Source organism: Fusarium proliferatum (genome assembly GCF_900067095.1).
Source record: "Fusarium proliferatum ET1 genome assembly, contig: FPRO_scaffold005, whole genome shotgun sequence".
In the NCBI taxonomy this organism is placed as follows: domain Eukaryota; kingdom Fungi; phylum Ascomycota; class Sordariomycetes; order Hypocreales; family Nectriaceae; genus Fusarium; species Fusarium proliferatum.
This window is the reverse complement of record NW_022194794.1, coordinates 187,779-214,630: the sequence shown is the minus strand read 5'-3', so window position 1 is coordinate 214,630 and position 26,852 is coordinate 187,779. Positions and strand designations below refer to the sequence as shown.

General features: G+C 48.0%; 11 protein-coding genes across 11 annotated transcripts; 3 read left to right on the top strand and 8 right to left on the bottom strand.

Moving 5' to 3' along the window:
• Positions 1-304: 304 nt before the first annotated feature.
• FPRO_10288 (uncharacterized protein) lies at positions 305-1,252 on the top strand (the record flags this gene model as incomplete). The annotated part of the gene is made up of 4 exons (XM_031231235.1): positions 305-369; positions 422-831; positions 879-1,005; positions 1,054-1,252. 4 exons carry the CDS (start codon positions 305-307, stop codon positions 1,250-1,252), a joined length of 801 nt encoding a protein of 266 aa, XP_031081293.1.
• Positions 1,253-4,352: 3,100 nt separating this feature from the next.
• FPRO_10287 (uncharacterized protein) lies at positions 4,353-5,087 on the top strand (the record flags this gene model as incomplete). The annotated part of the gene is made up of 1 exon (XM_031231234.1): positions 4,353-5,087. One exon carries the CDS (start codon positions 4,353-4,355, stop codon positions 5,085-5,087), a length of 735 nt encoding a protein of 244 aa, XP_031081292.1.
• Positions 5,088-7,893: 2,806 nt separating this feature from the next.
• Positions 7,894-9,460, bottom strand: FPRO_10286 (uncharacterized protein; the record flags this gene model as incomplete). The annotated part of the gene is made up of 4 exons (XM_031231233.1): positions 7,894-8,554; positions 8,599-8,717; positions 8,765-9,033; positions 9,085-9,460. 4 exons carry the CDS (start codon positions 9,458-9,460, stop codon positions 7,894-7,896), a joined length of 1,425 nt encoding a protein of 474 aa, XP_031081291.1.
• Positions 9,461-9,758: 298 nt separating this feature from the next.
• On the bottom strand, positions 9,759-10,646 carry FPRO_10285 (uncharacterized protein; the record flags this gene model as incomplete). The annotated part of the gene is made up of 3 exons (XM_031231232.1): positions 9,759-10,000; positions 10,046-10,297; positions 10,352-10,646. 3 exons carry the CDS (start codon positions 10,644-10,646, stop codon positions 9,759-9,761), a joined length of 789 nt encoding a protein of 262 aa, XP_031081290.1.
• Positions 10,647-11,204: 558 nt separating this feature from the next.
• On the bottom strand, positions 11,205-13,800 carry FPRO_10284 (uncharacterized protein; the record flags this gene model as incomplete). The annotated part of the gene is made up of 3 exons (XM_031231231.1): positions 11,205-13,110; positions 13,161-13,615; positions 13,684-13,800. The coding sequence occupies 3 exons, from the start codon at positions 13,798-13,800 to the stop codon at positions 11,205-11,207; spliced, it is 2,478 nt and encodes an 825-aa protein (XP_031081289.1).
• Positions 13,801-15,294: 1,494 nt separating this feature from the next.
• Positions 15,295-17,032, top strand: FPRO_10283 (uncharacterized protein; the record flags this gene model as incomplete). Its single annotated transcript, XM_031231230.1, has 4 exons — positions 15,295-15,442; positions 15,507-15,573; positions 15,638-15,980; positions 16,049-17,032. 4 exons carry the CDS (start codon positions 15,295-15,297, stop codon positions 17,030-17,032), a joined length of 1,542 nt encoding a protein of 513 aa, XP_031081288.1.
• Positions 17,033-17,409: 377 nt separating this feature from the next.
• Positions 17,410-18,765, bottom strand: FPRO_10282 (uncharacterized protein; the record flags this gene model as incomplete). The annotated part of the gene is made up of 1 exon (XM_031231229.1): positions 17,410-18,765. One exon carries the CDS (start codon positions 18,763-18,765, stop codon positions 17,410-17,412), a length of 1,356 nt encoding a protein of 451 aa, XP_031081287.1.
• A 187-nt stretch (positions 18,766-18,952) lies between these two features.
• FPRO_10281 (uncharacterized protein) lies at positions 18,953-20,327 on the bottom strand (the record flags this gene model as incomplete). The annotated part of the gene is made up of 6 exons (XM_031231228.1): positions 18,953-19,278; positions 19,324-19,396; positions 19,439-19,629; positions 19,672-19,746; positions 19,787-20,167; positions 20,210-20,327. 6 exons carry the CDS (start codon positions 20,325-20,327, stop codon positions 18,953-18,955), a joined length of 1,164 nt encoding a protein of 387 aa, XP_031081286.1.
• A 252-nt stretch (positions 20,328-20,579) lies between these two features.
• FPRO_10280 (uncharacterized protein) lies at positions 20,580-22,712 on the bottom strand (the record flags this gene model as incomplete). The annotated part of the gene is made up of 4 exons (XM_031231226.1): positions 20,580-20,976; positions 21,018-22,183; positions 22,226-22,401; positions 22,445-22,712. 4 exons carry the CDS (start codon positions 22,710-22,712, stop codon positions 20,580-20,582), a joined length of 2,007 nt encoding a protein of 668 aa, XP_031081285.1.
• Positions 22,713-23,386: 674 nt separating this feature from the next.
• On the bottom strand, positions 23,387-25,966 carry FPRO_10279 (uncharacterized protein; the record flags this gene model as incomplete). The annotated part of the gene is made up of 4 exons (XM_031231225.1): positions 23,387-23,489; positions 23,536-24,586; positions 24,631-25,338; positions 25,381-25,966. 4 exons carry the CDS (start codon positions 25,964-25,966, stop codon positions 23,387-23,389), a joined length of 2,448 nt encoding a protein of 815 aa, XP_031081284.1.
• Positions 25,967-26,185: 219 nt separating this feature from the next.
• FPRO_10278 (uncharacterized protein) lies at positions 26,186-26,611 on the bottom strand (the record flags this gene model as incomplete). The annotated part of the gene is made up of 2 exons (XM_031231224.1): positions 26,186-26,419; positions 26,462-26,611. 2 exons carry the CDS (start codon positions 26,609-26,611, stop codon positions 26,186-26,188), a joined length of 384 nt encoding a protein of 127 aa, XP_031081283.1.
• Positions 26,612-26,852: the final 241 nt, after the last annotated feature.

Sequence of the window (26,852 nt, the reverse complement as noted above, 5' to 3'; positions counted from 1 at the left end):
AGGGTCATCCTGATACACCCCGGGACAGCTGTTCCTACATGCATCTCAGCTGTTCCAGCATGCATCTCAGCTGTACCCGACCTTATTTCCATTTCCGTGCGTCGGATCGGATACCCATGTAACCGGTGCGGGGATCCAAGCTCTTAAATCCAGGGTATCCCGCTCAATTGAAACCCGGTTCTCTCCTCCCGGCTTCACTCCTTGTCAGTCAACCATTATCAACCATTCTCAACTCTATATACCCAAGACCAGTATGGCTCAGTACGATTCATGCCTTGCCTGCGAAACTCAGGAGCTTCTTGCAATGGAGCAGCATTCTGTTCCAAGATTTTATGACATGAATCTCAGTCATGAAGAGGACTTTGATGAGTAAGGCAATAGCTACTCACGCATGGGGTCATGTAACTGACGTTTTCATCAGAGGGTACATGGTCCCTGATAGCGAAGATTTCACAGGTGCTCCCTACTTCACTCCCCAGTCTACACAGCCTTTCAACACAAACCTTGGGTTTTCTTCTGTCGAAGAAGGCGATTTTCTTCTCACCGATCATCCCTTCTTGGATGTCGATCCCCTCATGAGCATCCCAATTACCGTGGACGATGAGTACATCTTATGCGACTCGCATCAGTCTCTTGAGATGCCATTTGCTAGCCCATCTAGCGTGGCCTCAGCTTCTGAGAATCCATCCTGGGATTTTGTTGAGCCGGTTCCAGTTGAATCTGTCTGGGATCTTTCAGCTCTGCATCCCGACTCATGCAACATCTCAGACAGGAGAAACTCAGAGCCTCTCAATCGGTCTGGTGCATCCACTCCAAAGGTCCATTCACACGGTAAGCTTACTCTGACTTGAGACGCAAACACACATTAACCCATGCAGATGAACACGAAGAGTCTTCAGCTCTATTGGCACTGTCTTTGATGGACAGCTTTCGCTACCCATGCCCTCAGGCATCCTGCAGCAAGACCTTCAAGCGCAAGGAGCACGCCAAGCGTCATTATACGACGTAAGTATCGATCCACAGCAAGAAAGAAGCATAGCTAACCGTTCCTAGCAAGCACAGGCCAAGGAATCGTCGACTTCAGTGCGAGTTCTGCGGCAAGGACAACTTGAATGCCCACCGCCGACTGCACGCTCGAAGCCCAGCAAAGAACGCCAGTGGCGTCCATTTCGTCCCTGCAGCACTTGAAATGCTGCAGAAGGTTCAAAAGCCTACCTCATATAACGGAAAGCTGGTTCGTTTCTTTTCCTAGAGTGGTCTACAAATCTTTGGACAACAGACCGGGTTACCTGGTCTGTATACGATGTTATTGCTTTTGGAGTTGGATATGGTACTGCACTGTAAGGTCGTATCGGGCTAGCAGATTGGTTGTTTCATTTCTTCGGGAATAGTCACAGATTGCATAATTATTCCCATTAACAAATTCATTTGAGTCGCGCTACGTTTACAAAGAGCCCTTCCGATTTACGACAAGTGCCCTGGAAGTCACCGTTTCCAATATAATATGTCAGTGTGTAAATCTGATTGACGTTGGGGCCATCGGTGAATCAATAATTAGGCCTGCCGAATTGCAAGTGTCTGTGCTAGTCTTTGTGGCTTGAGTAAGATTCTGAAAAGTGACCGTCAATATTGGTGGAGGGGACCTTTCGAGCCGCCATAGATCCAGAAATCTGGAGCCAAAGGACATCGAAGAGTGGAAATCCGGGAAAGGTTTACGATCTGAACCTTGGCTTACGGCGAAATCTGTCGGCGATCGTCTCGCTTATCGGCAGCTAGCCGACGATGCGCTAAGATTCCCTGAAAGGAATCGATTAGCAGATGTGGCACAATTCAATAGCCTCTCCATGGCGAGCACGTGGTGTTATGGGGTTTTAGAGCTAGCCCTCGTAGATTCAAGCCACTGACTGACTGATCGAATCAGGACGATCGACCAATCAGACGTCGGGACTGACATTGTCCGAGTTCAGAAACGGGTCGGGGATTTCTGTCTGCAATAAGATTTACTAGCGTTAGTATGTACAATTCGAATCATCGCACTTCCGGCCAAGGCCCAAGACTAATTGGTCACTGTGGTGTTAGGCGATCACATGTGGCATTCTATACTGTTTGATTGAGCAACGACATTTCCCCTAGTCTGTTCAGTTTTCTACCCACACATGTCGAACTTGCTGTACCATGCGAGGATATTCTTCCCTTTGTGCCAGGGCCTTGTATATCCTACGTTCTTTCCCCCCTATACGAGACTTGCTCGCTGGCACTTCAACCTGTTATCTAAGTTCATACCGGATTAGCATTCCCGTCTTTGTTATCTGTGCAGCGGTCGATAAAGCAGCAGTAACCTGCAGTGTTGCTGTGGCACGCACACCAGAGGGGTCACATAAGGGAGGGTTGAATGAGCCTTGACTCTATAGCAGGAGGGGGTGAGCAGAGCTCCTTATATACAAACGGAGCATCTGATCCTTTTCAGGTAAGCTAAACCGATTAGGCTACCTTACCTTTTGACGGTTGCAATCAGATTCGCAATTCTCATCCCTCCAAGTTCTACTGCGAAACAAGGACGGCGCGCTCTCCACTATAGTCACGCTATAACACCGGTGTATCTAGCCGCAGTAAGTTCTATTTGTTCATTCTAGCGTATTCTGCATATGGCGTCCCGGCTAACGGGATGGTTTGTCGATGGCTGAAGAGTGTTCAGGACCAGAGATGGAAGTCCCTCGAGCAATCAGCATGAGCATTCCAGTTGGTGATGTTTCCATGTCTTAACTTGTTCATCCCATGTATTTGACCTTGATACTACTGGCAATGGTCCCCGCAGCCTCTTACAGCTAGGCACTCCCCTCGACCATAGACACTAACTGTAGATCAAAACCCCTGAAATTGGCAATGTTTTAATGGTCATTCAAATGCTCCATCAGTATAATAACGACAGCCCCAGGTGGTACCTAATCCATATCGCGAGATGGACCGCTATGCTTTTCTCGAATCCAGCCTCGAAACCTCTTAGATCAGCCTATCTACACTCCAACTCAAGTCACAGTCATTGATATTTATCTTGGCTGCACCAAATCGGCAGCAGCCCAAGTATCTTCACCGGCTTTGGCTCAGTGAGAGTCACTACACTAACTTATACACACTAATTCTCATCGCCATCAGCCTAGACTTTGGGAGAACCAAAGCAGCCATGGCAAATCGGGACCTAGGGGCTGTCGGTACAGTGGCCAATGCAGTGCCAGTTTGCTGGACCCTCCTCCATTTGGCCCTCTTCAACACTCTACTTGAATCGTCGGTTGCATCCGAGACAATGAGATGTACGTTATTATTTGTGGGTTTCCTCCTTTCCTTGTTCTATGTTGGGGTCGGTACTCGGTATGAGGACAATACGTGCATGACCCACGTCCACAGTACAGGATCAAGGCTGAGACAGATCTATAATACAGGGCTGTATAGGAGACACTATGCAATAGTGACTCTAGCCAAGAAAACCCATATTGAGAGTAATACAGGTGTATGAGTAGTGACAAGGGTGAGGCTAATACAAAAGTTGTATAGGAACAAATCAATTATGTTCCAGGTTTTTACAATACAATCAATTTTTTGAACTCGTCGTTTTGCAATCATGAGCACCAGGGGCGCAGTCTTAGGACCTACCAACATCCCTGATCTTCAATCTACCCGGCTTGTGTTAGTACTGTGGTTATAACAGATACTACTCCGAACTCAGGCCCCTTACAGCTATCGCGGCGACAGACACAACTCCAGGTGGTGATTGTAGTGCCTCGGAGGCATGACTCACCCAAAATGAGTATTTTTAAGATGCCCTTCCGCTTTCCTATCCAGGACAAGCCACTAACCATCAGTCCTCTTTTGGTCGACCCTCATCCACAAGGGATTATTTAACTTTCCAGCCCCGACCCTCCTTTTTCTGTTTAAAAACGTAAGTCAAATTCGCTAATTCATCCCTTGTCCGAGAGAGCTGAAAGCTGTCCTACAACTGTTGGGTTATGAAATCTCAAGCCACTTCGTGTCACGCAAAGCCGAAGAGTTTCGGAGAGCTGTTCCTGTGGCCATCAGAAATTTCGTCCCAGCACAAACCCTCTCGATGTACGATCTACGGGAGACACTGCCACCAGTATTTTCGACAAGTGGCAACCCTTGTATGGCAGGGCGCCCGGTTCCACATTGCTAGCACTATGTGGAGTGAGTTGTCTTGAGCTGAGTGATGCAGCATGCTTTACGCATAATACCCACGAGATATAAATTGCCCTTTATTCAGAGTTGACCAATTCATCCCTTATAAATTTCCAGAATCCTTCTATCATATCTTTGGCAAGCTCTACTTGACACTACTCACTATGAAGTTCACGGCGGCAGTCGTCGCTCTCAACCTCCCCTCTCTGGGCCTGGCTTCGGTTTACAATACCTGGAAATTTAACAAGTTTCCTTCTGCTGGAATCGATGACATTACCTTCCCTATGAAAATGCAAGGAACCCCCCGAGAAGAAGGTCTCTATTTTGCCCAGCAGTTTGGCTGGAAAGGGATCAATGACGTCGGATACATCGGCCTCCAGCCTCGGCCTGACAAAAATGGCAAACAGGTCATTCATGCTGCCTTCTCTTCGTTCCAGAAAGGAACCACATCCACGCACAAGCACTGCACGGCGGGCGCTGACGGTGGCGCCGGACTCAGCTGTGCAATCGACATTTTCGGCGACTACTCTCACCTCTACCACCTTACCGTGAAACATATTGGCGGTACAAGGTGGAGAGGTGTCCTTACCGATACGGTCACTGGAACGTCCAATGTCATCGGCGAGTACACGCTTCCGTCTTCAGCACGAAAGATGACAAATGGACAGGACGGTTTCTTTGAGTACTATGAGTGGAATACCGATGGGATAAAACACCACAACTGCCGCTCGCAGCCCTTCGGTCAAGTCTTCATCGGCGACCCTACCACCAAGACATCAGGAGCTAGTGGTGGTAAAATCACTAGGATCTATCAAGACGGCGAATGTGTCAACAAGCTCAACTTGAAGGCCACCAGGTTTGCCCACGGTTATCAGATCCAGGCTGGTTTCAAACAGTAGGGTTGATCTTCAGTATAGCCAGGCATTCACGCCGGCTTTCCTGTCTTTGCCAGCTTTGAAGGGATATCATACAGGATCGAGGAGCTGATCGCATGCCAGGAGTCAAATCTCCTGTAGCGGCATCAGGAGGTTCCCCTACTTTAAATTGACTTTTTGTTCTATTTGAGATATTGCTTGCTCCCGTGCCCTTTCATGAAGTGATATACTTCTCGAGGTTGCTAGTCGATGCAAAAGTCACTACACAGTGCAAGATAAACTTCAGTTCATGCAGAATCAGTACATAGGACAGTTCTCGAAAATCCTTCTCAAGCGGTCAAGCCTGACGCTTCCTTACAAGACTGCAGGGTATGACAGTTCCAAGATCGAACAGATTAAGCCTGCTGGCGGTGATATTGTAGCTATAGCTTTCTTATGTGTCTCCATTGCTGCGATAATGAAGATATCTCGTTTGCTACACGTAATAATAGCTATCCAATCAGTCGCGAACCTAAACTTCAACAAGGAGCAAGAAAAGCCATGGTGAGACTGATGTGTGTGTATTGGCAGTTACCAGAAAGGGGTTAGGGCCCCAGAAGCCAACACCAACTGCACCGAACCCAGTAGCAGTATATCTTGACTAAGTTCTGCTAGCCTGTGTCATTGAATCAAAACCCCTCAGCTTGGGGAAATTGATCATGTTATGATAGTCACTCTATTCTGCTCCACTAGCATTACGACGATAGCTCCACGATGTAACTGGGCCTTGTTAAGAGACGGAATACTACCCTTTTCTCAACTTTGGTTCCGGGCTCTCTTCAATCAGCCTATCCACGCTCTCGGAAAGTCAATGAATTTGGTCATGAAGTTTCTATTTAATTCTCTGAAAAACTAACAAACTTGAATGATTAAAGTAGTAGACTAGAGAGTTTTAAATCTAAGCTTGTAGCTCGTGTAGAACCTTTGGCTTTACAGGCTGAGCATCTGACTCCACCAAGACACTATCCGGACCAGCATCTGCTTCCGCCATCGAACGAGAGGACTGTTGTCCATTTTTTGGAGGACCTTTATCTTCTTCATCTGCACGACTTGAAGTTCTATCCTGTCGCGCCCGTCTCTTTCGACGCATGAACCACCATCCCAAACCTGATAACAGAGCCAGACCAGCAACTCCTCCAACTACTCCACCAGCTATAGCTGCCACGGGCGCCTTCTTACTGGAACCAGAGGCATGGGACGCAGATGCAGGGGGGGGGCTTTATTGAAATACGCTTCGCATTCGTGTCACAGCAATCCGCGCGTGTATCCTCTAAGTAGTTGCAACAGAATTTATCTGATCCGCATTGGTTGACTTGTACCAATATAGCTCCGGGTTCTATTGACTCGGTCAGTAGGCATCGACAAAACAAGGAAGTGACTAACTCAGATCACAAACGAATTGGCATTCGCTCATATCATCGCTTGAGCAAGCACCTTGGTACCGGAAGTGCCCTGTCCATTCGCACAAGCCATTTGGCAAGCATGGATCGCCTGGAAGGCAGCAAGTTGAGAAAGTTGTGTTGGCGGAGCCACACGGCTTATACTTGTAATCCGCCCACTCTCCGTTTTGATTATCACATCTCTGGCCTAATGCCCAGCTAAATAGAGATAGCAATAAAAGCAAGCTATTTAGCTTCATCGTAAGGAATCGCTGGTAAAGCATGCGTAACGGGCCGCTAGGGTCTGCTTAAGTGCAACGATATGGAGGGAAGGCGGAGAATAAAAGCTTAAAGAGGACGGACTTAGTTATTCGGGTGAATCTGACATGGTTCTCAATCCTCCAGGCCAACAATGACATCAATATGGTCTTAGATTCAAGATTGACAACAACAACCTTCTGATAATGCCAAGTGACGTCAATTGTCCCTCTTGGCATTTGATCTGTACATGGCCCCCAACTTGTGATTCGCTGGCTGAATGAAGCAAAAGTCCTTTGCAAGGATAAAGAGTATGAATTGAGTAGTCGCCGCATCAAATGGCCCCCAAATATTCTTTTATGTTGTGCTCCAGGCGGGTACGCCTCCGAGTGACGCTAATTGGCTTTCATGACTGTCGAAGAGATAGCAGTATGCCATGACCTATCAGTCTAGCCTTTGGAAGAACCGAATTAGTCAAAGCAAAGTGGTGCCGGAGGGCTATCGGTACAGGAGCCAATGCAATCTCAATCTGCTGGGTCCCTATAACCCTCTTCAGTATGTCATCTGCGTTACCAATTAGAGCTGAGACAATAAATTGTACATTACTAGCCTTTGTGGGGTTCTTGACCCTCTGTGGAGTTTGTGTCTTGCTTGGGAAAAAGGAGTAAGTGCGTGATGACCCATTTCATGATGCAGCTAAATGATTAGATCATGCAGGACCCAAGGCTGAAGCGGAGCTCACGATGTACTAGGGAAGTAAGGGGAGACACTATTTACGGAGTAGTTATGGCTCGATCCACAGTGATGGACTAGTTGTATTTGGGAATTCTTCTGGCCATGCAGGAATATCTATCGAGTTAATCACAAAATTTGTCCTAGAGCAAATCCCATCGGTTGATATGGATGTCTGTGAATATTTCTGTGACTAGATAGGGGCTCGGACCGAGCTCCGGCAAGTGTACGAGATAAGCCCCAGGGGCCAAATCATCACCTGTATCAATATAACCCGGCCGGGTTCTGATCCTCTGACAGCGCTGAACTTATGGAGCGATCTATTGCCATAATATCCAAGTTGCATTGAGGCAAATGTACCAATACCTTTGTCTAATTGACTTTCCAAGCGGTCTTACAGGGCTGTGAATAGCTATTGCTTTTTAAAGAATTGCTAAATCTTTATGCAGCTTATCTAGGCCAGCTGACCAGACAACATCAACCCACGCCATAGAGCGAAGCTTATCGACCAGTCCGTTCCATCTTAGCCCTTGTACTCTCATAATGCGTTGAAGCTCAACAACCAATGTTTGTCTGTCTTGTCCAACTTCCGTCAGAGTCCCAACGACTAGTATGAATAGTTCAACGTGTTCCCGACCCATCCAACCCAGTCTATGCTCCCTGTACATCCTCAATAGTCGACCTCTCAAGTGGGGAGTCACCACATTGAAGGTCCTGTTACCTGCCAGAAACGTGACAGGGCCTGAAAGATATAAAAGCACAGCCAGTCGAAACATCTCGTAGGTGATTAGACAAGATGCCAAGGGGTGCTGGTGCCTATCTGGGCTGAAGCGTGGCAGAGTCAGAGTTGTGTATACTGAAGCCTGAAGTTCTTGGAGCAGAACAGAATCTTGACTGAGTTCACGCTCAGACTTTCCTGCAGCTAGATTGGATAGTTTAAGCAGCGATGCGAGAAGTACCTTAATATCTCTGCTGCTCCTCTGTATAGAATCCATGGCCTCGTCAAGGTTGGGAGAAGGGTCGACTTGATACGTCCTAAAATGAGGTGTTTGGTCTAGGACCATAGAACCAGACAAGTCCATCCTGTAGATATTAGCATACGAAATAGAGCATTGAGATCTGCTCACCAAATCGCTGTCACTTGTAGATCACGGGAACTCAGCGTTTCTATCCCACCTCGATACTCAATCATCTTTTGCAACCCTGACATATGCGTCTTCCACCGTGTTAAGTTATTGGTGAATATCTTTTGGAAGTCAGCATAACCACTGAAAGCAAGTATTCCAAACTGACATCATAGCACGCCAAATTCACCACTACACCAATAATAGCTTCGTGAGCCATAAGCTGAGCGCCCCCAAGCTGATTTCGCAAGATTTCAATGGAAGCATTGTAATGTGTCAAACTGCTGGCGGTCTCTTCGGAAGCCCATCCTCCAGTCCGCTCAGGATCTATGTCGAGGCGAGCGAGGGCCAAGTGCATGGCGCTGTCATCGGCCAATGCGAGAGCGAAACAAAGCTCGCGCATGAGCTTACAGACTGGTGCTTCCTGGTCTACGGCTACTGCATATTGTTAGAACTTACATAACTGTTTAAGGGAATCATGTAACTAACGGAAATGGAGCATACTGCTTGTTCGTGTGGATATGGGATACCCGCTCGGCTTTGGATAAGAGCAAAGAGATGGTACTAAATGTAGTGAATGTCGGTACTCGAATGCCCATGATGTTTCTGGGGTTCTGATGCCAGGGCTAGAAATGTTGGAGCTCACTGGTGAAACTTTACATGCGACTTCTGGGTTCTGTGACAAGGACTTGAGAGATTTGAAGGTTACTTCTGTCTTGTCGTCTGGGCGTGCGCGCCTCCGAGTGATGCCAATTGGCTTCATTACATGACTGTTAATTCTCCTTTGAGTTTTCCGGTCTTTTATGTCTTGTGGTCGAGCAATGTTGACAAACATCAACTCTACTGCTGGATGGGACGTCGACATCGTAAATATGGGATGCAGGTATGGAGCAGAGAGGTGAGATGCATGGGTTATTCTGGGCGAGGTCCTGCCTTTAAAGGAGCCGCTATATTTATGGTGGTCCGTGAGTACAGTCCCTGCTGTAGGATTTGGGTGTCAGCACTAAAGCTCAAAGCAGATCCAAGTCCGCCCGCTGAGGGCGAATGGAGGCAAGATCAACTAATTTGGTATCTCCTCTACAGTAACAAGCGTGACTTTGAGTAGGCAAAGTCATCAGCATGCAGGAGTTGTTGTCAACTAGATACATTAAACAAATATCACTTCAGTTGGTAACTCCACCACTGACAGAGATGTACTGCCCTGTAATCCATCTCGCTTTCTCAGAAACCAGCAAAAGCACAGCATCAGCGATATCCTTTGCAGTCCCAGCCCTATTCGCAGCTCGTGTCATCTCGATAGAGGGCCGTTGGAATTCATCGGCTATGGCTGCAGGGATTGCATCAGTCAAGACAGGTCCAGGGGCGACTGCATTGACCGTGATGCCCTTACTGCGACCCCACTTATCTATATGTTAGACATAGAACGCATGGAATTTGGTCCAGAATCAACTTGCCTCCTTAGCCCAGGACCAAGTGAGACTGTCGAGAGCAGCCTTGGAAGCACCATATACTGGGATGTAATTATCACCAAGCTTGGACGCGATAGAGCTGATGTTGACAATACGACCGCCAGGAGCGATAAGAGGTATAACGGCCTGGGCGACGAATATGGTGCCCTTGATATTGACGTCCAGTACTTCAGATATCTGTTTAGGAGTGACTGCCAATGTCTCGCCAAAGAGCGGTACTCCGGCGTTATTGACTACGCATTATAAATCAGCGTTTAGTGGTCAGATGGCAGTGGTCTTATACGTACCAAGGATATCGATATGGTCAGTGTTAAATGCCCTCAAAGTCTCGCCAACCAAGTATTGAGCACCCTCGGGAGTTTCGATCGAGGCCTGAACAACCGCTGCTTTGCCACCATCTTCTCTTATACCGTCGGCGATGGCTTGGGCCCTGTCAGTTATAGAGTCATTGACATAGTGGATGGTGACGGCTGCTCCGTGTCGTGCCAATGTCATCGCTATAGCTGCGCCGATGCCGTTTTCTCGACCAGAGCCAGTAACTATGGCTATTTTTCTATGAAGAGAGAGACTATCGATCGTCATGTTGAGTGCAAAAGGGTTTATGTGAAGCTGAGTGATTGTCAGAAGCCCAAATGTTGTCAATACGGCTCTATTTGTATGTATGCGCCCATGCTTTCGAAACTCCAATATCTCTACAGCCTACAGATTTAATGTAGCCAAGCTATCACCTGTTTCTCAACTGGGTAAAAGGTGTTAAGACCTATTCCCTATTGAGGCCAAGTATTTCTTACCTATTTGCACAAATAGTCAACACTCAAAAAGCCCGATGTCATCGACCTATGGACCGGAATACCTCGGTTCTAAAAGTGATCCATAACTGACTAGACCTAGATAGGAAAAAGGTATCCCTGTCACTACGGCTGATCCATCACACCACTTACAAAACTACTCCACGTAGATGCATTGCTAGCCGTCACTCTTACATCGCCCTAGTGATCAACTTGCCGCAATGGATATAGGTTAAAGAAAAAGCCAGGAAGCTTACCGGAGTAAGAGAATTTTTCCAATGGAAAGATATGAACAGTCACTAGCCCAAAGTTTGCTAATCTTACAAGCTTACTTAATTCCTATTCTTAAGTTTTATAAATGGTTCCAAACTGAGCCTTTATGAACGGTAAAATCCACCTGTTGATCCGCTATACACGCCTTGTAAATGCCTGGCTGCATCCTCCAGGCCACTTCATTCTCGTCCCAGTAGCTGCAGGCTACATCAAGGTCGACCTCTAGCTTGACCAGTTGAGATACGCCTGATTGTAGCGAGACTTTTGTAAACGCTTTAAGCTCACGCTCAGGCCTCCAAACTGAGGTATCTTTTGCTGGCTTGATATACAGATGGATAACCTCTTTTCCAGATACTGCACCCGTGTTCTTAACCTCAACGTGGCATTTGAGTTTCGACACTGTCGATTGTTCGTCGACGGTAGCCCTAAGCCCGGAATAGCTGAAGGTTGTATACGATAACCCGAAGCCAAAAGGCCACCTCACTCGGCTTTGGCTATCTCGGCAACGGTATCCGACTTCTAGCCCCTCTTTATATTCAAGGTAGATACTTCCCTCTTCTACGCCCTTGGGTGAGAAGTGTTCGAAGCTTGGACAATCCTCGAGGGTCTTAAACCACGTTGTGGCAAGGCGCCCGCTTGGACAGACCTTACCAGTGAATAGGTCGGTGACTGCTCTCGCGCCTTCTTGGCCGGGAAAATGAGCGTTTAATATCACGTCTACATCGTCAACGAAAGGGCTGACGTCAATCGGGTTGCCGCAATGAAGAACTAATACCGTCTTCTTTGAGACTGCAGCCACAGCCTTTATCAGGGCTGTTTGATTCAGTGGCATGTGCATATCTTCAAGATCAAATCCTTCCGACTCGTATTGATCGCTGCGGCCAGCGTAGATGATGCTGATATCTGACTCGCTTGCCAGCTTCGCCGCCTCAGCTATAGCCTCTTCTTCTGACCGGTACTCCTCGAAGCAAAGCGTAGCAGAAAATGGGGTCGGTTCGCCGACAGCAAGTTCTTCGGGACCCTTGACGATGACATGGATGTCGTAGGATTTGCCGGCCTCCATAAAAGCCTGCAAACGAGACTCCAAAAGGATGGGGTTGAAGATGAATTGCTCTGTAGAGATATCCTTGCCTGGACCTGTCAAGACAATCTTGTCATTGATGGCCAAGGAGAAGGAGCCAGTACACCTGACTGCCAACGTATGCCGACCAGTGCTCACGGGAATCAACTTTGTGGTGAGCTGTAGATTGCAGCCTGGAACTCTCAACCCTGGCTTGAACCGGCCAAGCATCCAAACATGAGGTCTCGCCTGGAATTCAGATAGAAGAAGCTCGGACGATTCTTCGTCGTAGTACTCAATGTCCACGCCAGGGCGTCCATCAGCAGAGATTAACTGCTCTGTTGGAGCTATTGGAATGAGTCGACGGGTGCGGACACCGAGTGCGCATTTGACGGAAGGGAATTCTTGTCGCATGATATCCAAGGGCGAGAACCGATATTGCGGTATACAGGATGCACTTCCCCCTCCGGTAACAACAGGATCTGCAGCAAATTCGCCGATAAGTGCTATTTTTGGACAGTCCGCAGGTGAGAGCGGAAGTGTCTTGTTTGCGTTTTTGAGAAGAACAATTCCACTGGTGGCAATCTCCCAAGCGAGCTTGTTGGCTTCGTCGCGGATTTCCGATCGCTCGGGCTTTTGGTCATGGCAGGATCGTGTCCTGTTTCTCAGCTCGAGCATCATTTTCACCCTATTGTTGATCTCTTCTTCCGTCACGGCGCCGGAATGAACTGCTTCGACCAGTTTTGATGCCCGAAAGACTGGAAATGGCATCTCGAGATCCAGCCCAGCCTTGATAGGGCCAACTGTATCATGAACTCCAAACCAGTCTGACATGGTCATGCCCTTAAAGGCCCAGTCGCGTCGCAAGACCCTTTCGATCAGATCCCGATTGGCGCTGCAGAACTGACCGTCGATCTTATTATACCTAGAATTATTCTTAGTTCGAAATCCAATGATACAAACATTGTGACTTACGCAGTCATCACACCTTCAGGATCAGATGTTCTTAAAAGGTGTTGCCATGCTGCAAGGTATATCTCTCTCAGTGTCCTTCCGTCAATCGATTCCCTGACGTTATAGGAATGGCGATGTGTCTCTGCATCGTTGCATACGAAATGCTTTACACATACGCCAAGTCCGCCTCGATGCAAGCCGTTCACAATAGCACCAGCTAGCTGGCCAGATACGAGAGGGTCCTCGCTGAAACACTCGAAATTGCGGCCACCTCGCGGATCACGGTGAATATTGATAGTAGGTCCCAGTACAAGCTGTGCGCTTTTCAATCTCGCTTGCACGGCCAGTTCCTCGCCTAAACGGCCAAGAAGCTCAGCGTCAAATGTTGAGCCGTAGCATGTAGTGCTGGGGAAACTGGCAGTAGTCACCTCAAGTTCCATGTCATGTGGACCAATACCATTCACAGAGTTAGCTACCTGAGCTGCCGCATTAGTATATATTTTTGTCTCGTCATATCGTAACCGTGGCGTGTGAGTTTGCTTACTTTCATAGGCGGGATGCCCAGGCGATCGATGCCAGCGGCAGCATGGAAATCTCGCCCTGAGAGAAGGGATACTTTCTCTTCAAGAGTCAGCTCAGGGAGCAATGACTGGAAATCCATCCTGATTGTTTGAGCCTCTGCGAAAAGATTCGTGAACGATAGTGATGTAGGTACAAGTAATTAAATTTGACGGTGAAATTTTATATTAATCTGCCGACTGGCTTTACCCAAGTTTCCACTTGTTGGCTTGCTAATGCTTTCAGGTGCTCGGAATTCCCGTGTGGATAACGTTTTCCTCGGCCGGAAAGTAAATATAGGTGGGGTTTGTCAAAGGCTTGAGTCAGTGAGTTACAGCCGCCAAAGAGAGCAATAATTGCTGAGCATCTTTTTTCAAGCTTGCGATTTCATTAAATCTCTTGAATTCTGATTCCACGGAATTTGAGTACGAAAGCGGTATCTCTTAGAGCTCCAGGATGCGAAAGACAAAGTAGGAGATCCCCTCAGCTGTTTAGCCTCGTGTGACGCGCGATGTAAGCCATCAGCTGTAGTCTCGAAATATCCTGAAAGGGCTAATCTGGAGGACATACTGTTTACTCATTGTCTCATTGCCTCATTGTTCACCTCTGATACACTACAGCCAGTGAAGACACATCTAACTTTGATTGTGATTCACGGCAATATCCGGCAACCGCGTTTTCTCGGAGAGAAGTCCGTTCCAGTAACTCGGAGGCGAATCTGAGATCGCTGGGTCCATCCTTAACCAGAGTCCGGAAAATCCGAGAATCTACTTGTATAGCATTATTCTAGGCGAGTTTAAGCAATGTGCAAAGATGAAGGGGATTGAAAGGATGGGCAATTACCGGGGATGTGGTGGGATCATCCAAACACAGCAGCTATTATCATCTAAAGTGGTATTCTTAGGCCGGACGAAGGAGAATGACAAGACCTAAATTCACACTTACAGGTTGGCCAATTAGATTGTCGCGAGTAAAGAATAGAGGGCCCAGGCGTTTTCGTACCACATATACACTACTATTCAACCTTTTCCTTTTGCGATATTCGGCTCACATAAATCTGGCTCAAGTCTGGACTGCTTAGAGGCCTGGCCGGGAAGAGAAGTCGGTAGTATATTTGACGATAAATGAGGGGACATAGAAGAAAACACTAGCGAATTCGAGACTTCATATTCCCCAAAATCTTAAAACTTGTGGATGACCTGTAATTCCACCCGCCGCGTAATGGGACGACGCTCTGAGAATATGTTCCCATGATTTGCGGGGAATCAGCACTTACACAATCAACGTCAGCCAGGCCAAACCCCGCAGTGGTAGTAGGGGGTCCTTGACTTTTAGATCGTCCTCTCTCATTCGGCCATCTCGCCGGCCCGGAAAACCCGAGAATTTTCCCCATGGGGATGGTTATCTAGATCGTCCAGGACGGAGCACCCGAGTAATGAGAGTGCGAATAAGTTGCCTCGGCACTAGAAGCCCCCAATGCCGGATCATGTAAGAAGTATTTATATCTATACTCATGCGTTAACTTAGTTACTATCAGAAAATCGGGTCCCGGATTGATCATTGACTGTCAACCTTTAATCGTCTCCCAAATCATAAGATGGCGTATCCTTCAGGCGAAAATGTGGACAAGGCTTTTGACGTTGACCACACCGAATCGGTAGTGATCCAGGCAGATCGCCAAAAATCGCCTTGGCAATGCATCTTGGAAAACCCAAAGATAGCTGCGTGGACTCTGTACGCCAATGGTTAGTCTGACCCCATATCTCGGCTATCGGGTCTTCGAAACTCGTCGCTGAACTTTAATCACAGTTGGTTCAGCGTTGGTCGGTTATGAGAATCTCGCCTTGTCGGTCTGCCTGGCCATGCCAGCGTTCCAGTCAGTATAATTCAGCACACGTGCACAAACTCTCTATTCAAGCCCAGACTTATACTTTCTTCAGGAAGACATTTGCCTCCGACGTAAATGGTGTCCTCATCATTCCTGCCGCCTGGCAGTCTGCATGGAACGCAACATATAACGTGCTACAGTTATTTGGAGCATTTACCGCAGGACATCTTCAGGACTGGTTCGGTCGTCGAGCTGTATTCCTAGCGGCTATCATCTGCGCATCAGCAGGCATTTCACTTTCTTACACCTCACACACTCAAGGCCAATTCCTTGGTGGAAAGATAGTCACTGGCTTTGCTGTAGGTCTAGTGCTAGCAGCCACCCAGACGTATGTTTCTGAGATTGCACCTCTGCCCATGAGAGGGATTGCATTGGGCATGAATACAGTAATGCTTGTGAGTTCTGAGCCCTACGAATAACCCTTACTACAAAAGAACCCAATTCTAATTCAGTAATCTTTCAGAACCTCGGCATGCTCATTGCGATCTCCGCCACCTTCAGCCGCGTCTCTATCATGGAGGAGTCTGCCTTCCGCGTCATCTTTGCTGCAGCTTGGGCGTTTCCTGGTATCCTTGCTCTTGGCCTTCCTTTCCTTCCAGAATCACCATACTGGCTTGTTATGAAGCAGCAACATGACAAAGCCCGCCAAGCTCTTCAACGCCTGTCACCGTCTGGAGAAGATATTGATGCTCGCCTCGATCAAGTGCAGCAAACCGTCTACAGAGAGCGAGAACTTGCTAATGGAGATGTTTCCATACTTGACTGCTTCCGCGGAACAAATATGCGTAGAACTCGCATCATTTTGATCTGCATGTATATGCCAAAGGTTGTCGGTGCAGTTCTCTCTTCAAACGCGCCGTATTTTCTCAATCAGACTGGCCTTGACAGCCATATGGTTGTGACTCTGACCCAGATTGGTATCAGTATGGGTGTTGTCTCAGCTATCGTCAATCTTTTCTTGATGATGAGACTACGCCATCGCTTGCTCATGTTCTTCGGCGTCGGCATATCAATCATCATGTACCTGATCATGGGCATTGCCAGTTTGCTACCCAAGACAACAGGTTCGCTTACCGTTATTGGAGTGTCTCTTCAGTTTATCTCCATCTCGTACGGTCCAGCTGTAGGTGCATCTATGGCTGTAGCTGGTGAAGTATCGGCAAGCAGACTGAGAGCTCAATCGTTGGGCCTTGGTGCAGCCTTTATGGCACTTGCGGCCACCTTCTGGCAAGTGGTTCTACCTTATTTGTTTAACCAGGACGAGGCAAACCTTGGTGGAAAACTCGGCTGGATCTTCCTTGGGATGGCAATTGTTTATCTTGTGATCGTATATTTTGATGTCCCAGGAACAAGGGGCAGAACCTACGAGGAGTTGGACGTAATGTTTGAGAAAGGTATTCCGGCGCGGAAGTTTGAAGCATACAACTTTGAGGACGATGATGCTTAAGGACAATTCTTTCAATGTAATCCAAGCATTCGAGCACCTACTCAGACATTATATAGCTGCAAGGTAGTACTGAGGGGGTTGGTAGCTAATTAACATGCCCCCAAAACAGTGTTTTTCCGCCGTCTTATGCCATAATAGAAGTACTAGTAGGTTTCGTTGTAAAAATCGGGATATGGTTCATACCTATACCTAGTCTACCGCTTATGAATACAAGCCCCAGGCCCTCTAGGAATTGGTGAGCAGAAGAGAAATAGGCAGAAAGAGCAGGGTGACGTTGGTCCTTAGGGTACAAAACCGCTGGTCTTACATTTACTCAGGTAATAGATACGATACACCCCAGGGCATCCATCATCGATTGCCAAAGCTTCTCAAGTTGCTCACTCATCGAGAAAAGGCACTATCCCTTCTCGAATCCACCACGCCCGCTGCGCCTCATATGGATCCTCTTCCTCTAAAGCGAGGTTATATGCCTCTTCATCCGCTTCATAGTCATCCCCTTCTCTTTGCGGCAGAGGGTTAGACTGTCGCTTTTGATCAGCTTTCCACTTCTTTCGAATTTTAAAAATCCGACTCAGAGCGCCCTCCCGTTCACGGCCAAGAATTTCGTGTCCCCAGTTTGACATGACATGCACGGCGATGACTTTCGGTATCTCCCACCATAATTCGACATCCGGCTTGTATCTTGAAACCACTCTGTTTCGGTTCTCAGCAAGCTTCTTTCGTAGAGAGGTCTGGATTATATCGAAGTATTCATTCCTCTGGAGTTGTTTGTGATTCTTGAACAGTTCGCCATATGGCCCAATGCATGTTACCGCCAAGGTACTCATATAGTCCTCAGGCGGGAACATTTGCAAAAGAGCATCAACTTCACTAACGGGTTGGTAGCTCCAGATAAATTCGGTGTCGTAGTTGTGTCGTTTCGTCCCCCTGGCGATTGTCGTTTTCAGTGGGCGGATTTCGTCCATATAGGGATCTGACCATTCCACCAACAGTAGCTCCTCAAGGTGCCGAAAGAGTCGTAATACAGATGAAAGATCAGCGAGCGTGTAATTTGCCTCGGAAAAACTAGGATGGGCCAAATAAAGCGATCCTGTGGACTCCTCCAATGCGACTCTTTTGACCTTTTGCATGTCGATAGGATGGAATTGGCCGATATCCCACGCACACCCGCTAAGTACCCGATGACTGGTACCCCAATCGTCCCCACGGGAGATGAACAGGACATCTGTATCAAAATTGAACCATGTTTGAGGGCCGTGAGACCGTGAGCGAAAGGCAAGCTGATAGCCTCTCTGGATCAAAGCGTCTCGAGATTCACGGCATGTATGTAGGAGTGCAGGAATCGGAGCAGTGCTAAACAATTCAACTTCCCTACACAGTTCCCAAGCATAGCCAGGGTTCTCACTTAGCCAGTCAAGACTGATTCGAGGTGCGAGCTTTGTCACGTCCCAAGGCTGATACGGCGACTTGGTACTCGAAAAGCCGTAGCGCTCGAGTCTTGACTGCTTGGTCTGAGACGGAATCTGAGATCGCCAATTAAATGAGAAGTGTGTGAGAGACTCGTCTAATCGGATGGCGTTTGGTGTTGTACGTATACGCTCTGCGAATTCATCGTAATCTTGCTTAGCAAATCGTAGGATGTGGACAAAGCGGGGTGGCGTGGCCAAGCTGTAGATCTCTTGTCGGAGCTCTATAGGAAGTAGAGAGAAGAAATGGAACTCAGTGGGCGACATGGCGCGACTATTACGGCTGCTATCTCTATGATATGCAATGAAGTTGGTAAGGTCTTACCGCTTGAGATGGCAGCGTAAGCAGGCTGACATGGTCAGAGGGAACAATGTTAGTCCGTGGATCACCATTGGCCAAGATGAAGTGAGGAATAACAAGTATTCAGAGCATTTATGTTTCTGCCTATTCTGTCTAGTAGGGGAAGCTTCCCTCCGGGATCTTTTCCAAAATTCCCGATTTCTTCTGCAACTCATCCTGGTCGTGCAAATACGGCAAGAGAATATCCGCCCAGTGATGTTTACCCTTGTACTTTGAAGCTGCCTCATCCCAGCTCTCAATCGCTTCAGCCAGACGCCCTGGAACATGGGGCTCCTGTGCGACAGTAGTGATTGGTTCAAAGTATGTGCGAACCGTGAAGAGAAGAGCTTTGGATCTGGGAAGTCGTCGGAGTGACTGTCTCTCGGAGCGGAAGTAGAGGTCCTCGATGGTGAGACCCTTGTCATTTGCCGTTTCCCAGGCTGGGAGTTGTTAGAGTGTTCGAGAAGATGTGGAGGGTTACTTACAGGCTACTTCGCTGCTGTCTTGATCACCCATACGATGAGACCAGTGAAGGCCATCATCGAGTTGGATGAAGAACTAAATGGTCAGCGATGACTATGAGACGGGAAACATACTCACATTGTTTCTAACTACTGCCTTGTCTGGCTGCATCGTCTTGAAAAACCGGTTCATAGACTTTTGCAACTTTGTCTGGTAGTGAGGAACCTTGGCTTCAATGTGTAGAGTGTCTAGAGACATTCTGAACTTTTCACTCAATCGCCAGAAACCAGGGAGACAAACAGCTCCAGCGTCGAGGTGGTATTGGCCGTCTAAAATGTTAGTCAGGTAATAGAAGTGGCCGTAGAATTTACCTTCTTCTTCAATCATGATGATGAGATCGTCTTGGACCAATTTGGCAGCAGTTGTCATTGCTTCTTTGGGGGTATCTGATGGTCAGCTGGGTCTGGCTCTGGGAGCAATACTTACTGGCTGGGTAATTAAACTCTTCCTTGGTCAAAGTGTTGCGTAGAATGCCATTGCTGAGCTGAAAGATCTTGGGGTACCGAACAGTCAAATATGCAGTGAATTCCTCCAGAACCTCAAAGCAGGCATCTCGAGTAACAGCGTTGTCAACATATTGAACATGCGCATCGATGTCTTTCTCGAGCTCAGAGACCTTGAGATCATGATACCAGATAAAGTTGGAATCCATCTCAATCCAATTATTCCAGTCCATCTTGCGAATGCCCATGGTGACGTGATTGGGTCCATGGCGACATGGTCGGTATAACTCGGGTTTCTTTGCGTCCAGATCGAAATCGACCAGAGGCTTCGGTGAAGGTGTCTTCCATTCAACTTCCGTTTTGACTGTCTTGTCAGATAAGTTCCCTGTTGAATGAGAAAACATACCAGCAGCTTTACCCTTGCGCATCCATTCATACACAGTGAAGAGACATAAGCCCACTGCCGCAAAGGCAATGAGAACAGCTTCTTGACGAAGATCCATTAATTTGAGTAGTGAAGACATGATTGATGATGAAACAGGACAGAACGTCGTTGAACTTAAATATCTGGGATGATAACAGTGCCTAGAAACTTTCCACTTCCGGATTACTTCCCCGACTTGCCATCAGCCTATCAAACCTGATGCAATGACAGCAAACTAAGCCGATTACGGTAATTCACCACGATTCAGCTTCCCCGCCCGGATGATGTCGTCCGTTGGTCCCTAACTGTGGGGATATCTAGGGAAGATAATTATTGACTATCTCATTACTACTTATGATGTTTTACCAGTCTTGGCTGTCTTGATAACACCCTCTTTATGGAGTGCCTCGATAATATCGAGAATTACAAAGTCGCAGCCCTTTGCCGCCATGATGTTGACTCCAACAGGAACAAGCTCGTTTTGGAGACTTGAGTTGGAGAATTGGCCCAGGTCAAACATGCCCAGCGAGACTGCGTAGTCTGGTAGTCCTGCCACAGAAGCGAGTCTTCCGGCGTAGACGGTCTGACTTCCTGAGTTGGAGTTTGACTTTTCTGCCTCCAGCGATTCCTCGCAGGCTTCCTCGGACCCAAGGGTTGAGTTGCAGTTAACGGTAGTGTTGAGCTGGGTGATGAGAGACTGCTGCTCGGAACTAGCTTGTAAAAGCTCGCGGATATACGGGTTCGAGCCACTAATTTGTTAGTGATGAATTGAATCGATAGGGCAACATACTCTTGAGAAACATCTGGCTTGTATGAAGGATAGCTGGCCGATAGATAGACGTAGACAGCATTCGAGCAGCTCTTGTTATCAGCAGTCAAAAACTCGCTCGCAACCCATTCCTCAACACCTTTCTTGGAAGCCAAATCATCTTCATGCGTCAACTGCGTCATTGTCTGATTGGCGTTCATCCACCCTTCGCGAATCTCAGGCACCATATGAGGAAATGCACCATCGTGAAGACTCTTGTACTCTTCGACATAATCCTTGCCAAATTTATTCCACTGCTCGTAGGTTGTAAGATTCAGATAGACATTACCTACGATATTGGAGAGAGGCTCGTCGCTGAGTGCCTTTGGTGTAGAGTTTGTCCAGGCCGAATCAATAGAGAAGACAGAACCATTGGCAGATAGTAAGCTTGTGAGGCTATTTAAGAACTCTCCTACTGCATTCGCTGCTTTAGTGGAGTCCTTTTCAAGGTTAAGGAGAAACTGTTCACTACCGCTGTCAAGGAGGACTTCAGATGGTAGCCCGGAATACTCTTTGATCGTGCCAGCGTAAAGAGATCGGGTAAACTTGGACAGAATGACAGGGTCCCTAGCAATAACACCTGAGGTGTCCATGGCCGACGAAAGAGGGAGAGCTCCTGTGAGATCGACAGCGTCTTGTGTAGGACGATTGCCATGGACTGCATTCTGGAGTGCAGGGCCACGAATACTACCGCCTGTATCGCTTCCCATACTAGCATCAAGCCAGTCATACGAAGCAACAGCTGCAGCAGAGCCACCGGAGCTATCACCAGGTGAGTTGTATCCGTCGCCTCGAGGGTTGAAGGGGAGAAGGTAGTCAATGTGCTCAGTGACGTATCCGCCAGCAAACGCAAACTCGGACATTTTGTTCTTTCCGACGACTACAGCGCCGGCATCGATGAGTTTCTGCACACATAGAGCAGTCTTGGTCTTGGCTTTGCTCATTTCGTATAGAGCTCGGTTACCTCCACTTGTCTTGACGCCTTTGAGGTCGTATAGATCCTTGACACCGAGACGAAGACCGGCGAGGGGCTTTTCTTTCGTGGGGGTGAAGTAGAGACGCGATGGGACGGCGATCGTGAGACCTCCGGCGGAAAGGGCACCGGCGCGAAGGGGGTGATGGGTTCCGGAGGGGTCTTGGTATGTGGACTGCTACTGTCAGTGATGTTGAGTACATGAGCGGAAACATACTTGGATGAAGGCTTGGTTGGTGTCGACATAGAGGCGGTATGCTTGGAAGACATTGCCAGTGTAGCGATGTACAAAGTACGGACCCGCAGGCACCGACTCTTGGCCAGTGTATACTGCTGAAACATTGTACTTGGAAGAGTTGAAGGCCAACTCCTTATCAGACTTGATGTATAAAGCTGCGACAGTCAGATACATCACTCCATCATCCACAAAACTTACCTTGAGTAAACTCCTTGGTCCAAACATCGTCCTTCTCATACTCCCTCAGCGCAGAGGCAACACGCTCAGCATTTGCCGTCTGATTCAACTCAACAACCGTCAAAGGCGTAAACTCATCACCGACAGAAGCATTCCACGAGTCCAACTTCCACGCTGCGGTCGGAGGAACAAAGTACTCATGATCACCAAGCTGTATCTGCCTCGAAACAGAAGCGGCAGACACACCCGCAAGGTAGAAAACACCCAGTACCAGGGTAGATAACGACATTGTAATAACTGCTGTCCATTAATCTCACCAGCGAGCGGGAACTCGTTATATAACGTGCTCGCCAAGACTGTACATCTTGGCTTACAGGCTCCCCATGCTCACTCCGTCCCATTGTCGGCCAATCGCGGGATTGGAATCGTTAGCCCCCAAACTGTCGGGCTAAAGCTGACGATCTTGGGTGACGTGTAGCGTGGTGCGGCCCCCACAAGCCGTGCCTTGAAACCAGTTGACATTACCCCGTTTTGGCTATTCAAAAAGCGTGCTTGTCGAGATCAGCCCTACGAGAAAGCTGATGCCTGGGGATAGGGCTTGAATTGCTCTTTCGAGAAGGTTAGTGCGAGCTGAATGATTCAGCACATCACAAGAATCTTGATGGTCAGGTAATTGCATCATAACATCTACTTGAATTGCCTTTTTTACTCTAATACAATTGTAGATCCTCCTATTTTACGGGCCTCTACAATTGGCCGACTCTTAAGCTTATCCACGTTAAAAGTCTCGGCAAAGTCTGACCCGGGTTTCGGATGAATTGCAAACGTCGGCAGTTTCACTTGGCAGCAGATAAGAGTAAAAGGTTAATTCATCGGCCGATTTTAAACTCCCGTAGTTTGAGTTCCCAATTTCCCGTTAGAGTTCTTGTTAGAGTTTAATAAGCGTAGCATTCTTGTTGATCGTTATATCTGGCCATTATTAAGCGCTTCTGTAATACCGACGTCCCGTTTAAACGCCTCGAGCCAATCTTTGTTCTCTGCGATGGTTTGGTTGAATGGATCATCACTAAATTGTTAGAAAATCTACCAGGTCCAGGTTAAAGGGCACGTACTCGTTGTAGCTGATCCATCGCGCGTAATGCTGAATCTCTTCATCTGAGGGAATGCGACTCGCTGGATTATGCGGCGACATTATCGCAGATACCCATCGTCGTAGTTCCTGGGTAAACCACCGCCAGTAATTATGATCATTTAGAAAAGCTGTACTTGTTTTGAGAACGAGACCTCGAGCCGCGAGGAGATGGGGATCTGGTCGAAGTGGCGTGTTCCAAGCTTCGGGGTTTTCTGTGGTCGTGGAATGTCGCTGTCGGAAAGCGGCCAGCCAGTAATCATCGTCTGCTGCTGTATGGTTTACATTTGAATCTGAACCATGGATTATGACGCGCGCTTGTCGGCGAAGGTCGTCGTCGGGTGGTTCAATGCCAATGACGCGTTGCAGGTCGAGATAAGCTCCGAGTTCCTGTTCGAGGCGCGTATAATCCTGGATCATCGCGTTCAAGTTCATTCCCTCGGATAATCCGATCAGTTCAATTCCTGTGCGTTGCCGAAATGGGAGAAGCCAATCTCCGGGTAAGTGAATGATCTTGATAAGCCAATTCGCGATGAAATCGGATGGTGTTGCTGAGACTTCCTCCAAACGACCAACAATTCTGCAGCATTCTTCTCGCAGTTCATCATCTCTGATACTCAATCCCAGGAGCTGCTTTGCTTGTACAAACTCTTGTAGCTGCATTTCAAAAGGACATCCCTCAAAGATGTTGTTCTTTCCGCTAATTTCTAGTGAAGAAAGTCGACTCTCGGCGTTTGATCTCATAGGTCCGAATTGAGCTTGTTGAGAGATTGCAACATTCGAAAAGACCAGATCTCGAAGCCATGATGGGCAGACTAGGTCAACGTGAGACAGAGGTTCAGATGCAAATAAAATCCGGCACGCTTCGAGCTGCATTTCGTCGCCGGTCGGCATTCGCGCATGTTTGTAAAAGTGATTCTGCATGAAATACGCCAGCTCCAATTTGAGCAGCTCATAAGCTGTCCGGGGCGTTTCAACCAGCGCACGGCTCCCTTCGAATGGAAAAGGACTATTTCGTTCAGTTTCGATAAAGTCTAATAGTCAGTACCTCCGCCAATACGTTGGCGATAAAACTCACAAGGAGGAATCGAATTCTCAACAAGCTCAAGAATATGCGGCTCAAATCCCCAATCACCCTTCCAGTCTGCCATAGTCTTGCCCGTCTTGAAATGATCGGCTAGATGATGCACACGGTCAATCCATGTCTCCATCACAAGATTGCAGAAACCGCATCGTGAGTGAATCGCTGGCGGCGGAGCTTTCCACTGTCTCATCGGCCACTCGGCGAATTTAGCATTATGGACCAATTTGAGATGTTGATTAAGATGGTCCTTTCGATTGAACGTGCGTTCCTGTACAGGTCGATTCTTGCACGCCGAGTAATTGTGTGTTTCAATGTGTGCATCGTCAGGATCAATGTGGCCGCAGAAAACACACCGGGTCTCGGAACTATCGGCTTTTTGACCACGGGGCCCTTCTGGACTACAGACCCAGCGCTCAAGCGGAAGATGAAGAGAATTCTCGTGGCGTGACCAATCGTGCTTTGCTCGGAATGTCTCAGTGCAGAATGTGCATTGGAATGCCTTTCGGGGAGCTGCTAATGATCTTCGCTCTTCTTTGTATGCGCGTCTTCTGCGACGAGAACTTCCTCGACTAAAGAGCTCATTGAGGCCGAGTGACGAACGGCTCGTGTGCGAATTAACTGAGCTGATTGAGCTGGATCGCGATGTACCGACACTTCGAACTGATGGCGTTCGAGATAGTCTCGTGTATGGACTCGAAGAACCTATGCTGTTAGCCTCACTCACGCACGTTTCACCAAACTCACCTGATTGTGGTCGCACTGAAGCTACAGCCCTCGCAATCGCAGTAACAGCAGCAGGTTCATCCTCAGGCGGCGAATCAACCCATCGCTGCAGAGGATCCATATCAGACGTATTCCTCACAGCCGGCGTCCCAGGTCTAGGCGGTATATCCATAGCAGGCGTATCACCATGTCTCGGCGAAGAAGCACTCGACGGAATCTTTCCTCGTCGTCTCGCATTAGCCAACCAGTTAGATATCTGCGTCTTTGTAAGCCCCGTCTCCTCCTGCAGCATCCGCCGTTCAGGTTCGCGCGGATACGGATGGTTCTGATGCGTCGCGAGCCAATTCTTCAATATCCGCACCGACTCCCTCGTGAATCTCCCGCCGACCTTTGCAGGCGGTGCTGGTGTAGCAGTTTGATTATATCCGTGCAGCGACAGGGGCGTGAAGGGATTCTGCGGCGCAGGATGAGTTGGGGCAAGATTGGGGATTCCATTTGATAGGTCTGGGGGAGGGGCTGAGTCGGACATGTAGGGGGTCAAGTCATCGCTGATGAAGCCGTCCAATAGATCGACGTCTGTGAAGAGATTGGGGTTGTTGAAATTCATGGTGAGAGTGACTGTAGGGGGTCAATGCATGCACGTCACTGAAAAGGTGAAGAAGAGAGGTCTGATCCCTTGAGAAAGGTTATCAAGTGGCGGCATTGGCTGGTGGTTTCTGATTGGCTGACAAAAGGGAAACCTTGTCATCACGCCCTATTGATGGGGCGTCATGTGAGCGGGGAACTGGAAGTATCTGAGGCTAATGAATATTTGGGATAGGTATGTCTATGAATTTCTATTTGCTTGGTGGAATGTTTCGTGGAGTTCAGATAACATGACTCGAATTGGTCTCTGGTTGATGTAAATGTCGTCAAATTGTTTGAGGACGTCAGGGTAGGGCCTCAGGTAGTCTCTAGCCTGCCAGAGGTATTTCTCTGCCTTGGACAGATTGCCAGTGTTCTGAAGCATTCGGGTGATGTATTCCTCGTGTTTCTTTCGCTCGTCTTCGGTGAGGTTTTCCTAGAAATGTCAGTGAGCCCTATGTATGCTCAACAAACATACCTTGATGTCAAACATGAGATTCATGGTGGGTTCAATGACGACTGCTTTAAAGTCGATATCGGGATGCTCTTTTTGAAGGTCTTTGGTTTGCGCTTCAAAGTCAGAGATTGACTGCTCTCGAGTCTTTTCGTACAACTGTTTTGAACTCATTTTTCTGGTCTTTTGTCTTTGTTTGATGTGTTGGAGAAAACTGAGATTTCATGACATTGACGTGGACCCCCGACACGTCAACCTGCAGGGGAATGTCGATCACCCCAGAAATTGCATAACGTCATGAAAAGCTGGCGGGAGACATGACATGATTCAAGTAAAAGAAGAAATCACATAACGGTCATCGGGAATAGTAGATTTAGCTGCTACAGCCTGAGTCAAGGCTCGGCAGCCAGAGTAC